This window comes from Hypanus sabinus, chromosome 7 (assembly GCF_030144855.1).
Source record: "Hypanus sabinus isolate sHypSab1 chromosome 7, sHypSab1.hap1, whole genome shotgun sequence".
NCBI lineage: Eukaryota > Metazoa > Chordata > Chondrichthyes > Myliobatiformes > Dasyatidae > Hypanus > Hypanus sabinus.
Window position 1 is genome coordinate 124,426,936 of NC_082712.1, and position 15,453 is coordinate 124,442,388.

The window sequence follows — 15,453 nt, forward strand, 5'->3', positions numbered from 1 at the left end:
TTGCATTTAGTTTTGATAACTGAAAGTACCCAGGTTCAGTTCTGTAAAAGTAACACTTCCCATTATGACAAATACATACTGTTTGAATACATCAGTTGGATTCACTCGGCTCCCATCATTCCTATCCTTTAATTATCACCAATTAATTATCTGGTGAATCTTCTGTGGTCTCAGTTCCAACAGGTAAAACAGAACGCACTGTTCGTTACTGCTTATCTTTGTATATTATATCTTTTTACTTTTTTAAATTGTGTTCTGTGTACCCAAGTTCTGTTCTGTTTAATTGTGTTCTCTTTTGTGCTCTTCAATTTAGCCAACAAATGTTGGGTCGTGTGGTACAGTCAGCAGGGGAATCTCATTGTTTCCCATAAGGAATACCTGATGCTGGGTTTCGGTCTTAAATACCAGTAGTTTCTTTCCTCCCACAGATGCTGCTTCAAGCACTTAGTTCTTCCAGCAGATGGTGTGTTGTTCCATATTCCAGCATCTGCAGTCTTTCATGACTCCTTGTTTCTATTCACATTGGTTAATCTTGTTCACCCTCTGTGTTGTTGCCTGTTACTTTAATCTGATGTTTACAGAATTATTTGAAGCATTGCATTCATCATTTTAGTGTTACTGTGCCCCTCTGATGCCACATCCTTATTTTGCTGAGTGTTCTTCACATGGTCTGTGATTGCTCCCTCTTTGTAAGTCCATAACTTGGCCTGTAGGTGAGTTGTATTCCACTGTGTTGAGATGACAGATGCACAGACACAGCCTTTTGTCATAGACCTCATTCATTATGGAAAAAAAATTCTCCATAATTCAATGGAAATTTATAGTACTGCAGAAAAATAATTCTGTAGTTTATGTTTTAAATAATTACGACTATCATAACAGGGCAATTGACAGCAATAGGAGAGAGAATGAAGATGAGGTGAGGGCTGGACTGAGGTTAAAAGCTGGAAGTAAACAGCAGAGAGGAAGAAGCAGCACTGAACTAGATCGTGTCAAAGGGACTGTCTGCATTACGAGAATTGTTTAGTATTGTAATTGTCATAGAAGCTACAAACTGGGAACCAAAGTCTAATGGATTGTGCACTGATGGATCTAGAGGCAAGACACCTGGGGGGGAAATAAGCCAGAGTTTGTTAAGTTTTTGATTAGTAAGGACATCAAAGGTTATGGGGAGAAGGTAGCTGAATGTGGTTGAGAGGGGTAATAAATGAGCCAGAATGGAATGGCAGAACAGACTTCATATGCTGAATGGCTTAAATTTGCTCCTATATCTTATGGTCTAAAGGAGCTGAATACCAAGGTAATGAACAATTAATAATGAGTGTGTGAGGCTTTGAGGGCTCTGCCAGCTACTGCAGTTTAAGCTAATGTTAAAAGGCATTCTGAAGATGACATATGGACTATTTTTAGGATTGACATGGTGTGATCCATGGAGGATCAATGGAGCATGTCAGGGTGGAGCTAAATTATATAATTATATATTATGTAATGTGTAATTTACATGTTTGTAGACTGCAAAAATATAATACATCCTGATACTGATACTTCATGATTCTTTGCTCATTGCATGTTTAGTTCTGTCACTACATACCTTGATGCGTTCCCTTTCACCTTCTTCTATCCCAGTGGAAGTATACCATTCATGCAAATTGCTCCCTGCAATAGTGAGTTCTACTTCCTCACCACTTTTTGCTTCTCAATTCTCTTGGTGGCTGTTGTATTGATGATTGTTAATCTTTGTTTTCTAACTCATATGGAAAATGACTGTCTACTCTTTCCTGATTAGTATGACCTTGTACTCTGAAGTCATTGTAAATCTTTTTTTTGCATCCTTCCTGTGCCTCTACATTCTTCTACTTAAATATTGTGATCTCAACTTGCACCTAATACTGTGTGGTCTAACTAAGGTTCAGTATAAGTTTAACATAACATCTACTTTATTCAATCCCTCTTGTTCTTGGTTTGTTTTTTTGGTGACCTAATTAACTGTGTCACTCCTTTTGGTGATTTGTGTATCTGAACTCTCAGATCCCTTTGCTCTTTTGTCCCATTTGTATCATTTCTAAACAATTTTGACCTTATTTTTCTCACCAAAAACATGAGTTATGTTGAAATTCATTTACTTGTCTTATGACCATTGTATAGCAATGTTCCTCTGTTTTGACCAGCTACTAAATGTATATCTCTAAGTTTGGAAATTGATTTTAATTCTGAAGTCTATCTATACCAGTAATAAAAGCTGTGGACTATCATGGACTTGACATTGACTTTGTAGGACTTCACCTTTACATCCTTTGCCAGCTGGAGTGGCTCCCTATTTTGCACTGCATCCAGCAAGCTAACCATTCTACTGCAGTTCCTAGTAGTTATGCAGGGGATACAGTAGAATAGTTAGCTTTTGGCTATAGTTGCTTGAGGTTCTGAATATAACTGCTGAGATGTACTTGATTTATAAGTGACGAGTACTAATAAGCATATCTAGTTAAAGATGATAGTCTCAAAGCTGCTTAGTGATGGTTGATTTTGTTTCACATGTATTCCGAAGTTTCATTGCCCTATGGAGTTCAGCTCCATTGTGCTGACATTACATTCATCATTTACACTGGAAAACCGGCTCTCAGGTCCTACACAAGTTAGCTGTGGTGCAACATCTACAAGCCAGTTGAATTCAGCAGGGGCACAGAGTTCCAAGGCAAGTTCCTCTATAACTAGTATTTAAGGTCTTGACCCGAAATGTCATCTAGCTATTCATTTCCGTAGATGTTGCCTGACCTGCTGAGTTCCACCAGCATTTTGTGTGCATTGCTTTGGATTTCCAGCATCTGCAGAATTTCTTGTATTTAATTCTCAATCTTTTGAGAATAAGTTTAAATAAGTTTAAATCTGTAAATAAGTTTACGGATGTAACCAGATAATGGTCCTGTGGTCAGGGTTTTTCCATTTGTCAAAGCTTTTCAAGTGAGTGTCAGTGCTTCTCCAGTGCTCTGTTGGAGGCATTGCCACTTTTCAGGTCTTGACACTGGTGTCAGGGATTTGTTTGTCTCAGGAAAGTAGGCCCTCTGCATCATGACCAGGTAAGTTTGAATGTGGGATTGCTGCATATATATTTACATTAATTAAAAACTGAATATGCTGAGAAAATTTAATGAGCCTGTCAACATTTGTGGATAAAGAAACATTTGATAATTTAGTTAGAAGACTTTATCTGAACAATGGCTTATTGTGTTATACACAGTCAGCGATTCAGGAACAGTTTCTTCCCCTGCCCATCCGATTTCTAAGTGGACATTGAATCCATGAACACGACCTCATTTTTTATATATATTTCTGTTTTTTTTGCATGGATTTAAATCTATTCAATGTATGTATATTGTAATTGATTTACTTATTTTTTCTTCTTCTATATTATGTATTGCATTGAACTGCTACTGCTAAGTTAACAAATTTCATGACACATGCCAGTGATAACAAACCTCATTCTGATTCATAATGATTTGCAAAATGCGTTCCAAGGAAAAGGGCATTTTCTACAGAGCACTTCAGTAGATCCTTGTGTCTCGTCTATCCACAATGTTAAAATAATAATTTTAGTTATCTACCAGTCTTTTGGCACTATATTTTTCCCAAACAGGTTATTGAATAAATTGCTATGCTTCTAAATCAAACGGGTTTGGCAGTAGTATCTATGAGGTGTAGGAGAAAACGATTAAATACATCAGAATAAAGAGAAGAGATTGTCTAGAAAAATATGCGGACTATTAAATTTAAAGCATGCTTGAAATGGGAAAAGAAATATGTCAAGGAAGTTTTCAGAATTTGTAACTTGTTCCATTCTGTCTGCTGAGGACTGCAGGCTGCAACCACATCATTATAGTTATACACATGGCAATGCATTATAAACCATATGTGGATATAAAGTATGCTTCAGATCCTGGGATGTCCCAAACCACTTCACAGTCAGAAAGGTATTTTGGAAATGCAGCTGCAGTTGTAGTCTACAGAAATACAACATTTAGCAAGTAAGTAAATCTCCACAAACACAGATGAGATATATGACTGGATTTCATTTGTTGGATAAGTATTGGACAAGAAAGGAGAAGAAACCCCCTAACTTTCTCTTTTTGGAAAACCAAGGAGATATTACAGAGATAACAAAAGATGGACCAGGAATGTAGACTTGCACATGATTTATTGATATAAGCCCAGTGGCAAAGTGTTTGTATATACTTAAAATATCTTTTATTTTCCTACAGCTATCCGCTATATCAATATGGAAACCCTCAACTCAGGATATTTCGAACCAACTTTTTTATGACCCTTGTGAGACCTGGGAAGGAGCAACCAGAGAATACAGTTCAGTTTAGGATTCCCATGGAGTAAGTAGGAGGGGATGGATCTACACAACAAAACTCCAGGCTTTTCTGTGAAATTAGTTGGATCTACTATTCTCTTTGGTTCCCTGGAGCTCTCAGTCTTTTATCGAGGATAAATTGATCCTCAGCTCCTACCTTTTTGGCCCTGTGGTGTCTTCAGACCTAGCCATAATGACGTAACCATTAAACTGATTTCTTGTAGTTGAAATTGTTCTTGCATTTGTGCATTGTAATAACACCTGAACTTTTTGGGGTGCTTTTAGGAGGCTAAATATTCAAAAATTTGCATCATATTGGAACAAAAAAAAGTTTGTGTCGTGTTAATGCTTCCTGATTGTTCCAACATGATGTAAACATGATGTAAACATGTTCCAGCATGACGGCCTTCTGTACTTACCTGGAAAAATATGGAGGGTCAGTTGTACTGACAAGTTATGTCCTAAGAGCGATCATGAAGCATCTGGCAAGTAGGCTTCGAGCCGCATAATCAAATAAATGGGTACTCTGACCATGTGGTAGGTTTGGCTAGTGTATGGTCAGAGGAATGTTTCCCAGGAAATTCCTGCAAAAGGGACTCCAGGCAATAGAGTGCCGGATGCACCAGCATTTTGTTATTTGGCATGTCCTGGGCTTAAAGTAATTTTGAAAGTCACCAACTTGGAGTGGAAACATGAGTTAGCTGTGACCAAATCAATTTGGCCGACTTACTGTTATTGCAGCCCCGATGAAGGGTCTTGGACCATAATTTCAAATGCTTACTTTCCTCTGATAATGCTGCAGGACCTGCTTGAGTTCCTCCAGTATTTTGTATGTGTTGTTCTAGATTTCCAGCATCTGCAGAATCTCTTGTGTACTGTTATTTTGTTTCCTGGTACTTTATTTTATCCAGTAGGGGGCTCAAGAGAGCTGTGCACGAATTGTAGTTTTATCTACACTCAGTAGCCTACTTCAAGGTTTAGTGTGTTGTGCATTCAGAGATGCTTTTCTGAACACACTATTGTAACGTGGTTATTTGAGTTACTGTCACTTTCTTGTCAGCTTGAACCAGTCTGGCCATTCTCCTTTGAGCTATCTCATCAACAAGGTATTTTTGGCCTCAAAATTGCCACTCACAGGATGTTTTTTGTTTTTCACACCACTCTTTGTAAATGCTACAAACCATTATGTATGAAAATCCCAGGAGATCAGCAGTTTCTGAGATATTTAAATCACCGTGTCTGGCATCAATAATCATTCAGCAGTTAAAGTCGCTTGGATCACATTTCTTCTTCATTCTGATCTTTGGACTGAACAACAACTGAAACTATGTCTGCATGTTTTTATGCACTGAGTTGCTGCCACATAACTGGCATTAGCAAGTGAGTGTACCTAATAAAGTGGCCACTGAATGTATATTGAAAATGGGGAATTTTAGGCTTCAGTTTCTGGAATCCGAAAGATAGAGCTAGTTTGGAAGTCTTTGGATATAAGCAGATCATCGCTTTTATGATATGCCAATAAATTTATCCACTAATTCAATGCAATAGTTTGGTAAACATAATATCCAGCTGGCTGTAGTTGGCTAACAATATTAAATATTTATTGCAAAATTAAAAACTGCTGGAGGAACTGCTTTTGGTTTTCATGAAATTGATAAAGTTAATGTAAGCTTGTTATGGTGGAGCATGGACTATATAGTTTGTGTGATATTGAAGTAGAAAAGTTCTTTCTTAGATTGTGATTTATAAAACAATTTTTATCTATTTACAAAATGAATGCATGTAAATGTCTGTAATATCGACTAACAATACGCTGGAGGAACTCAACGTGTCAGCGGTACAAAGTAGCAGTGGACATTTCAGGTTGAAACCCTTCATCAGGACTGAAAGAGCGACCCATTTCCACATAAGGAAGGCCTTAGGGCTGTGTGTTTTTTTCTATACGTGGATTCATCCAGTTCCCCTCTGCTAAATTTCTACTTCATCTGTCAAAAATTGTGCTTAACCAAACAGATTTTCATTTGATTCCTCCCACTTTCTACAAAAAAAGTCTTTCAGTTTAGATGAAGGCTCTTGACTTAAAATATGAACAGATGCTGCCTGACCCGCAAGATTCAAGTAGTTTACTTTTTACTCCAGACTCTAGTATCAGTAAGTTCTTGTGTCTCTTTGAAATTCTTATTGTCTGTTTTAAAGTTGAATAATGGTCTGATCTCTTGGGTGGGAAAAACCCATTGACATTCGTTTCTCTAAGCATTAACATTTTAATATTATAACCTGAATTTTACAGAATGACAAAACCTGATGTGAAAAATTATCTACAAGGCATCTACAATGTCCCAGTGGCTGCAGTAAGGACCAGAATACAATTTTGTAAGTAACTGTTAAGATTTGTTCATTAGCAAAGCCCCCACCCCCCTCTGGGCTGATGAAGCTTACTTCTAATATTGACCAGTTCTGGCCACTTTTGATTTTACCTGGTGTTCTAGATCTTTGTCTTTTTCCTACCCATTTCCATAATGCTTTGTGCTGTGATACAGGCCCATGAGAACCTGCTACCACAAGGTCACTACTCAGAAGATAGTGACTCAGCTTATTCAGCTGAATCCACTCAACATGATTTTTTTTTGTTGGGTGCTTAATTGAGTCAGTAAGTGTGAATATTTGCTGCTTTCATCCTCTTACCTGCTCATGGAATGGAGACCAGCTTTAGTTTTTCTGTTGCTGAGGCTAGCTGATTTAGTAAGGGTTTTAAACTGAGAATTTCTTGCTCCCTGTTTTTCATTCCTATATTGTTCAGTGATTTAGCTAAATAAGCTATTGAAGGATCAGTTTTTGCCCCCCCCCCCCCCCCCCCCACGATCAGCTTTAAGTTTGTCTCTTAATAGAATTCTACAGGAATGAAGACTAAGCAAAGAATAATGCTGTTCAAAAACTGAGAATACACTGCAGCTTACCCTTCTTTATACTGCTAAGTTGCTCTTACTTAGACTACCTTTAAATGGAAGACAGAAAGGAATATTGTGAATGTTGACTAAAATGAAGGAAGGAAGTCAGAGGCTGAGGAACCTGTCAGGACATCCAGAAGCTTGAAGCATAAAAGACGCTAACAAGTTGTAATAGTTGAGTGGCAATACTAGACAAGGAAGCCGGGAAAACTGCATATTTAGTTAGATACCAAAAAAAAGCAACACTTGGTGTCATGCATAAAGGTGTTTCTTATTCAATGCATCATATAATATGAGTAACTTCTCATCAGAAGCAAAATACAAGGACGTAACATTTGATTATTTGTTGCTCACAATCTCTCATAACTTTTTTTAGGTACTAGCAAGAAGCGAAATCATAAGAATCAGAGAGTGAAACGGCCTGATTATAAAGTTGCCTACGTTCAGTTAGTAAGTGCAACTCAATTTCTCTTCATCATATTTGTTAGAACTCTCAAGTACTACACATGATTGGCATCTCTTTAGCTTTTAATCTCCAATATCTTTTACTCTTGTTAATTATTTAAAGCATACAAGTTAACCTCACTTTTTTTTCCTTGATATTGAAGGAACCTTGTGTGCATTCTTCCCTGAGAAGTAAAAATTTTGCTTTTCTTTCTTGTCATGCTTTCCCATTCACCTCCATTTACCATCCATATAAATGATTAAACACTGCCCTTCAGTGTATCTATGACATATATTACATTTTATCTAAATATTCTGTTTAACTCTTGTCATGGGAACTAAATTTGTAGCTTTTTTGTCCATGGCTGACCTTGTTGTGAAGATGTTCTGTAGCTCACTGATGTTCGTTGATTGAGTACGTAAGGCATCGACTAGCCGCAGTTTTGTGTTTTGAGCAATGGCCAATCAGAAATCTGAAGTGTGAGAAGTCGTAGCTCACTCACGTTTGCACATTGAGTACACAAGGCATCAACTTGCGGGAGTTTGGTGTCTTGAGCAGAATCGTAATTGATTGACATGAATAAATTAAAATAAGCCAGGGGCAAGCGAGTGGCCATTATTGTAGTGAAGAGTGTTAGGATGGAGATTTTGATACCTTAGCTCTTGAAGGCTTCAGCAAGGTGAGGCTTCAGTCAGAGAAAGCAAAAAGCTGTAGGTAGACTTCTTTTCCCACAGTTTATTTATTGCTTTTCCTTCTTTAAATTTGCTCAGTTAGAGCAAATAGGGATGACAGACAGGATAGTTGTACACTCCTGTTGTGGGAAGGCAGGAAGACTGCTAGTGTCCCTGACACCTACACCTGTGAGAAGTATATCCAGCTGTGCTTCATTCGGGAGGCTGCGGGTGTGATAGACAGGTTATATAAAAGCACCAGGTCCAGATGGGTATACAGTGGAATTTTTTAAGTGTTTTTCGTCTACTCTTTCTCCTTGGTTATGCAGGGTTTTTGAAGAAGCAATTAGATTGGGTAAACTGCCACAGTCTTTTTATAGAGCTTCCATTTCTTTAATATTGAAAAAAGATAAAGACCCTACTGACCATGCATCCTATAGACCAATGTCCTTATTGAATGTAGATTCCAAGATCTTTTCCAAGTTACTGGCATCCAGGCTGGAGAAGGTATTACCTCAAATTATCTCGGAAGATAAAACTGGTTTTATTAAAAATCGCTATTCTTTTTTCAATATTAGGAGATTATTGAATATTGTTTATACTCCTTCACGTAGCACCTCAGAATATGTCATTTCATTAGATGCGGAGAAAGCATTTGATAGAGTTGAATGGCCATACTTATTTACTGGGCTTGAGAAGTTTAATTTTAGTCCGACACTTATTTCCTGGATTAAACTGATATATCATACTCCAGTAGCCTCGGTTTTTACTAACAATCAAAGATCTCCCTTTTTTTGTTTATTTCGGGGTACTAGACAAAGCTGTCCTCTTAGTCCATTATTATTTGATATTGCTTTAGAACCTTTGGCAATTGCTATTAGAGAATCATCGAACATTTTTGGCATTACTCGTGGGATAGATATACATAAGTTATCATTATACCAGATGATTTATTATTATTTATTTCTGATCCTGAGAAATCCATTCCTGCAGTTATATCGTTGTTGGCTCAATTTAGTAATTTTTCCGGGTATAAATTAAATCTTAATAAGAGTGAATTGTTTCCTTTAAATAGACAGGTTCCAATTTATGGAAATTTACCTTTTAAATTAGTTAATGACTTCTTTATATACTTAGGGATTAAAATTACAAAATATTATAAGGAGTTATTTAAGGTTTAATTTTTAATTTTTTAATTTTTTTACCCTTAATTGATCAGATTAAATGTTTGTTCACTAAATGGTCACCATTATCTTTATCTCTGATAGGTCGGATTAATGCTATTAAGATGATTATTTTACCCAAGTTTTTACATTTATTTCAAGCGGTACCAATTTTTATTCGGAAATCTTTTTTTGCTAATGTTGATTCAAAAATTTCCTCATATATATGGCAGAATAAAAATCCTAGATTAGGTAAAAAATATTTACAGAAGGCAAGGAAGGAAGGTGGATTGGCATTGCCTAATTTTAGATTTTATTATTGGGCAGTTAATATCCGATATTTGATATGTTGGTTAAAGGATTGGGATTTATCTTTTAGCCCTCATTGGGTAAACCTGGAAACTAAATCTGTACAAGGATTTTCATTGGGTTCTATTTTAGGGTCTTCTCTTCCCTTTGCTCTTTCTAAATTGCAGAAACGAATTGACAATCTGATAGTTAAACATACTTTACGTATATGGTTTCAATTTCAGAAATTTTTTGGGTTGAATCAGTTTGTTTTAACTATTCCTATTTTATCCAATTTCTTTTTTTATCCTTCTATTATAGACCAAGCTTATTCAGCTTGGAAGACTAAAGGATTATACAGTTTTCTGATTTATTTTTGGATAATTGTTTTATGTCTTTTGAACAATTATCTAATAAATATAATTCGTCTAGATTTCATTTCTTTAGATATTTACAGATCAGGAATTTCTTAAATACTGTACTTCCTACCTTTCCAAATCTTGAGTCTTCGGGTATTTTGGAGAATTTGTTAGAACTAAATCCTTCTCAGAAAGGGGTAATATCAAAACTCTACAATATAATTATGAAAATACATTCAGAGCCCTTCTATAAGATTAAAAATGATTGGGAAAGAGAACTTAACCTTACTATCCCTATTGAGAATTGGGATAAAATTCTTGAATTAGTCAATTTATCATCTATATGTGCTAAACATTCATTAATACAGTTTAAAGTTGTGCACAGGACTCGTATGTCCAAGGATAAATTGGCTCGTTTTTATTCCTATATAAATCCTATTTGTGACAGATGTCATTCTGAGATAGCGTCTTTAACTCATGTTTTGGTCATGTCTGCTTTTGAAAAAATATTGGAAAGACATTTTTGATATTATTTCCACAGTATTGAACATTGATTTACAACCTCATCCTATTACTGCAATTTTTGGTTTGCCAATGATGGACTCAATCCATTTAACTTCTTCTGCTTGTTGAATGATTGCATTTCTTACATTAATGGCTAGAAGATCTATTTTGTTGATTTGGAAAGAAATTAATCCCCCTACCATATTTCATTGGCTTTCTCAAACTATGTTATGTCTAAATTTGGAGAAAATTAGAAGTGTTGTATTTGACCCTTCTATTAAATTTGAAAAGACATGGAGACCATTTATTCAATATTTTCATATGATGTAATGTGACCCTGTTCCAAACCTATTTGTTTTTCCAGTTTTGATTATACCTATGTTGAGAGGATTGGAGTTGGCGACACTGATGATTTTGTATTTTTTTAATAGATGTTATAAACAGCCCATTTTTTATTTTTTTATTTTTTTATTTTTTTTCTCTTTTTTCTTTTTTTCTCTTTATTAGTTATTAGGTTGTTAGATTAGTTCTTCTAACATATTCTTTTTTCTTTTTCTCTTTTCTGTTTTTTTAAATATATATTATGATATAACCTAGTTTTGCTTTGTTTATATGCTAGTTGTATCATTCATGATTTGGGAAGACTTAATTATATTGTAACTATTGCTTGTGTATCCTTTCATGTTCAGTATAAATTTGTAAGTTTGTAATCCCACTGTCTATGTATTAATTTTATTATGTTGATATTAATAATAATGATAAAAAGATTGAAAAAGAAAAGGTTATATAGAGAGGTAGTTACGCCCAAGGTGCAGGACCCCGAAACTGGGTGCCTGTCAGGAAGAGGAAAGGAGTTAAGGAGCCAGTGCAGAGTACCCTGTGGCCATTCCCCTCAACAACAGGTAAACCACTTTGGATGCTTGTGGGGGGATGACCTAGTAGAGGAAAATCACATCAATCAGGTCTCCAGGGTTATGATCTCAGGATTGCTACCCATGCCATGTGTTAGCGAGGCCAGAAATAGGAAGATTATATAGTTTAACACGTGGCTAAGGGGTTGGTGTAGGAGGGAGAGTATCAGACATTTGGAACTTTGGGCGCTGTTCTATGGAAGGTGAGACCCATAAAGAAGAGATGGTTTGCACCTGAACTGGAAGGGGACTAATATCTGAGTGGGAAGGTTTGCTAGTGCTGCAAGGTGGGGTTTAAACAAGTAGCAGGAGAATGGGAAACAGAGTGCCAGAGCAGTTAGTGGAGAGGTTGTAGCAACAGCTATTGTTGCTACAATTGTATAACTCAGACAAAGTTAGAAATCAAAAGGTTGAGCATGGTGCAACTAATGTCCTGAGCTGTGTATATTTCAATGCAAGAAGTATCGTAGGAAAGGCGGATGAGCTCAGGGTATGGAATTATGGTACTATAGCCATTAGTGAAATTTGGTTACACGAGGAGCAGGACTGGCTGTTCAATATTCCATGGTTCTTTTGCTTTAGATGTGACAGAACAGGAAGAACTAAAGGAGGAGGGATGCCATTACTAGACGGGGAAAATGTCGCAGAAGTGCTCAATCAGGACAGTTTGATAAACTTGTCTAGTGAGGTTTTGTGGATGGAACTGAGGACTGAAAAAGGTATGACAATGTTAATGAGGCTGTATTACAGACCACCAACGGTCCACGGGATTTAGAGGAACAAATTTGTAGAGAGATCACAGACTATTGCAATAAATATAATGTTGTTATAGTAGGTGATTTTTAACTTTCCATATATCGACTGTGAGTCCCATACTGTAGAAGGACTAGATAGGATAGCGTTTGTCAAATGTGTTCAGGAAGGTTTCCTTAATCAGTACATAGAAATCTCAGCAAGAGCGTATGTGTTACTTGACCTGCTATTAGGGAATGAGTCAAAGCAGGTGACATCTTTTGTGTAGGGGAGCACTTTGCACCTAGTGATTATAATGCCATTAGTTTCAGAGTAAATATGGAAAAAGATAGGTCTGGTCTACGGGTTGAGGTCATAATTTGGAGATTATGATGGTATCAGGAAGGATCTGGAACAGACTGTTTCCTGGCAAAGGTGTACTTGGTAAGTTGGAGGCCTTCAAAAGTGAAATTCTGAGAGTACGAAACTTGTATGTGCTTGTCAGAATAAAAGGTAAAAATAACAGATGTAGGGAACCTTGGTTCTCAAGAGATATTGAGGCTGTGGTTGAATAAAGAGCTGCACAGCAGTATAAGCAGGTAGGAGCAAATGAGGTACTTATGGAGTATAAGAAATGCAAGAGAACACTTTGGAAAGAAACCAGGAGGGCTAAAAGAAGACGTGAAGTTGTTCTAGCAAACAAAATAAAGGAGAATCCTTGAAGGACTGAAGGATTCTACACATAATATAAGAGCAAAAGGATTGCAAGGCACACAATTGGTACTTTGGAAGGTCAGAAGGGTAATCCGTGTGTGGAGCCAAAATAGATGGGGGAGATCTTAAATAGATTTTTTTTTGTATCTGTATTTACTCGGGAGATGGACACAGAGACTATAGGAGTGAGGCAAAGCAGCACTGAGTTCATGGTCCCTATACAGATATAGAGGAGGAGGAGGTGTTTGCAGTCTTGTGGCAAATTAGGATGGATAAATCCCCAGGCTTGACAAGGTGTTCTCTCGGATCCTGTGGGAGGCAAGTGCAGAAACTGGAGGAACCAGAGCAGAGATATTTGAATCATCCTTTGGTGACGAGTGAGGTAGCAGAGGATTGGATGGTAGCTAATGTTTAAGAAAGGCTCTAAAATTAAACCATGAGATTATAGGCTGGTGAGAAAATTATTGGAAGGTATTCTAGGGACTGGATGTATGAGTATTTAGATAGGCATGGACTGATTAGGGATGGCTTTGTGTATGGTAGGTCATGTCTAATCTTACACATCTTATAAAGTTATGCCAGGAAAGTTGATGAAGGTAAGACTGTGGATGTTACTTAGCAAGGCATTTGACAAGTTTCTGCATGGGAGGTTGGTCAAGAAAGTTCAGTTGATTAGCATTCAAGATGAGATAGCAAATTGGATTTGACATTGACTTTGTGGGAGAAGCCAGAGAGTGGTAGCCTCTCTGACTGGAGGCATGTAACTAGAGGAGTGCCACAGGGATTGCTGCTGGGCCCGTTATTGTTTGTTAGCTATATCAATGATCTGGATGGTAATCTGATTAATTAACTGGATCTAATTTGCGGATGCCACCAATTTGAGGGTGTAGTGAACAGTGAGGAAGGCTATTAGAGTATGCAGTGGGATCTGGACCAACTGGGAAAAATGGCCGATGGAATTTAATGCAGACAAATGCGAGGTTCAGTAGAATCTACCATGGTTGGTTTTACACAGTGAATGGTGAGGCACAGAAGAGTGCTGAAAAATAAAGGGATCTATAGCACTCATAGGTAGATAGGGTTGTAAAGAAAGCTTTTGGCACATTGGCTTTCATAAATCAAATTATATAGTACAGGAGATGTGATGTTTTGTTGAAGTTGTATAAGATGTTGATATTGTGTGCTGTTTTGGTCACCTTCCTACACAAAAGATGTAAATACGTTTGAAAGAATACAGAGAAAATTTACAAGGATGTTGCCAGGACTGAAGGACCTGAGTTATAATGAAAGCTTGAATAGGTTAGTACTTTATTCCCTGGAATGTAGAAGATTGAGGGGGGGGTTTTGACAGAGGTAAATTATGGGGTATAGATAGGGTAAATGCACGCAGGCTTTTTCCATCGAGGTTAGGTGGGACTGCAACTAGAGATTATGGGTTAAGGGGGAAAGGTAAAAAGTTTAAGAGGAACATGAGGGGAATCTTCATTCAGAGGGTCATGAGAGTGGAATGAGTTGCCAGCACAAGTGGTTCATACAAGCTCAATTTCAATATTTTAGAGAAGTTTGGATATGTATGTGGATGGTGGGGATATGGGGTTATGGTCCTGGTGTAGGTCGATGGTAGGCAGGTCTGGATGGGCTGAAATGCCTGTTTCTGGGCTGTACTTTTCTGTTGCTCTATGATTCTACATTATATCCATTGAAATTATATCCATTAATCCATGTAATATTTATGATTTTTAAGTGTTTAACATCTGTGGATTTGTTTCTTCATTATCTGTTGGAAATAGAGTTTCAATTTGAATGTTCCTCTTAGCACTAAAGTGGTTAAATTACATCCATTATATGTAAGGGCACTTGTCAATCATAGCTGATGCCAAAGATTATCAAAAGTAGATCATAGCTGTCTAGCTTCGATAACATGCTTTGTCTAGAAATAATCACAATCAAGAGTGAACCAATGTGCTAGGCTTTGTACAGATGTTTAGCCTATGGAAGTTGGCATTGGCTCATATTTTTAAGTAATGGTTGATTGCGTTGTGGTATCTCTATGAAAAGCTGATCTTCAGACTATGTTCCAAAGTATGACACGGACAAATAAATAATATGTTGCAGGATATTTATACATTTAATTTGTCCTAAGCTTTTATCTGTAGGATAATGGAGATTTTTGCTTTGCTTCATGTGTTGAGTTGGATATGTACTTCAGAAAAAGAAAAATGTAATACCATAGGATAAAAGGGAGTGAGAGGATAATTTTAAAGAGATAATACAGGAATGATGTGATGACTCCCCTTTGCAGCTGTACAGTTACTTAATGATGGTCTTATTCCAAAAGAATGTAGCACTCTGTTCCTCTCCAATTTA

At 36.9% G+C, this 15,453-nt stretch overlaps 1 protein-coding gene across 6 annotated transcripts in view; it reads left to right on the plus strand.

Annotated features, from left to right (window-relative positions):
• The window catches only part of mrpl23 (mitochondrial ribosomal protein L23), a 75,264-nt gene that overhangs the window by 18,190 nt on the left and 41,621 nt on the right, over nt 1–15,453 (plus strand). For 2 of the 6 annotated variants that reach the window (XM_059975530.1, XM_059975533.1), the window contains exons 2-4: nt 4,254–4,376; nt 6,642–6,724; nt 7,676–7,749. In XM_059975530.1, the coding sequence (XP_059831513.1) occupies nt 4,254–4,376; nt 6,642–6,724; nt 7,676–7,749 (280 nt within the window). Of the gene's footprint in view, nt 1–2,928; nt 3,075–3,867; nt 4,020–4,253; nt 4,377–5,592; nt 5,732–6,641; nt 6,725–7,675; nt 7,750–15,453 lie in introns of those variants that run through there. The other 4 variants (XM_059975534.1, XM_059975532.1, XM_059975535.1 and 1 more) reach the window with 4 other exon arrangements.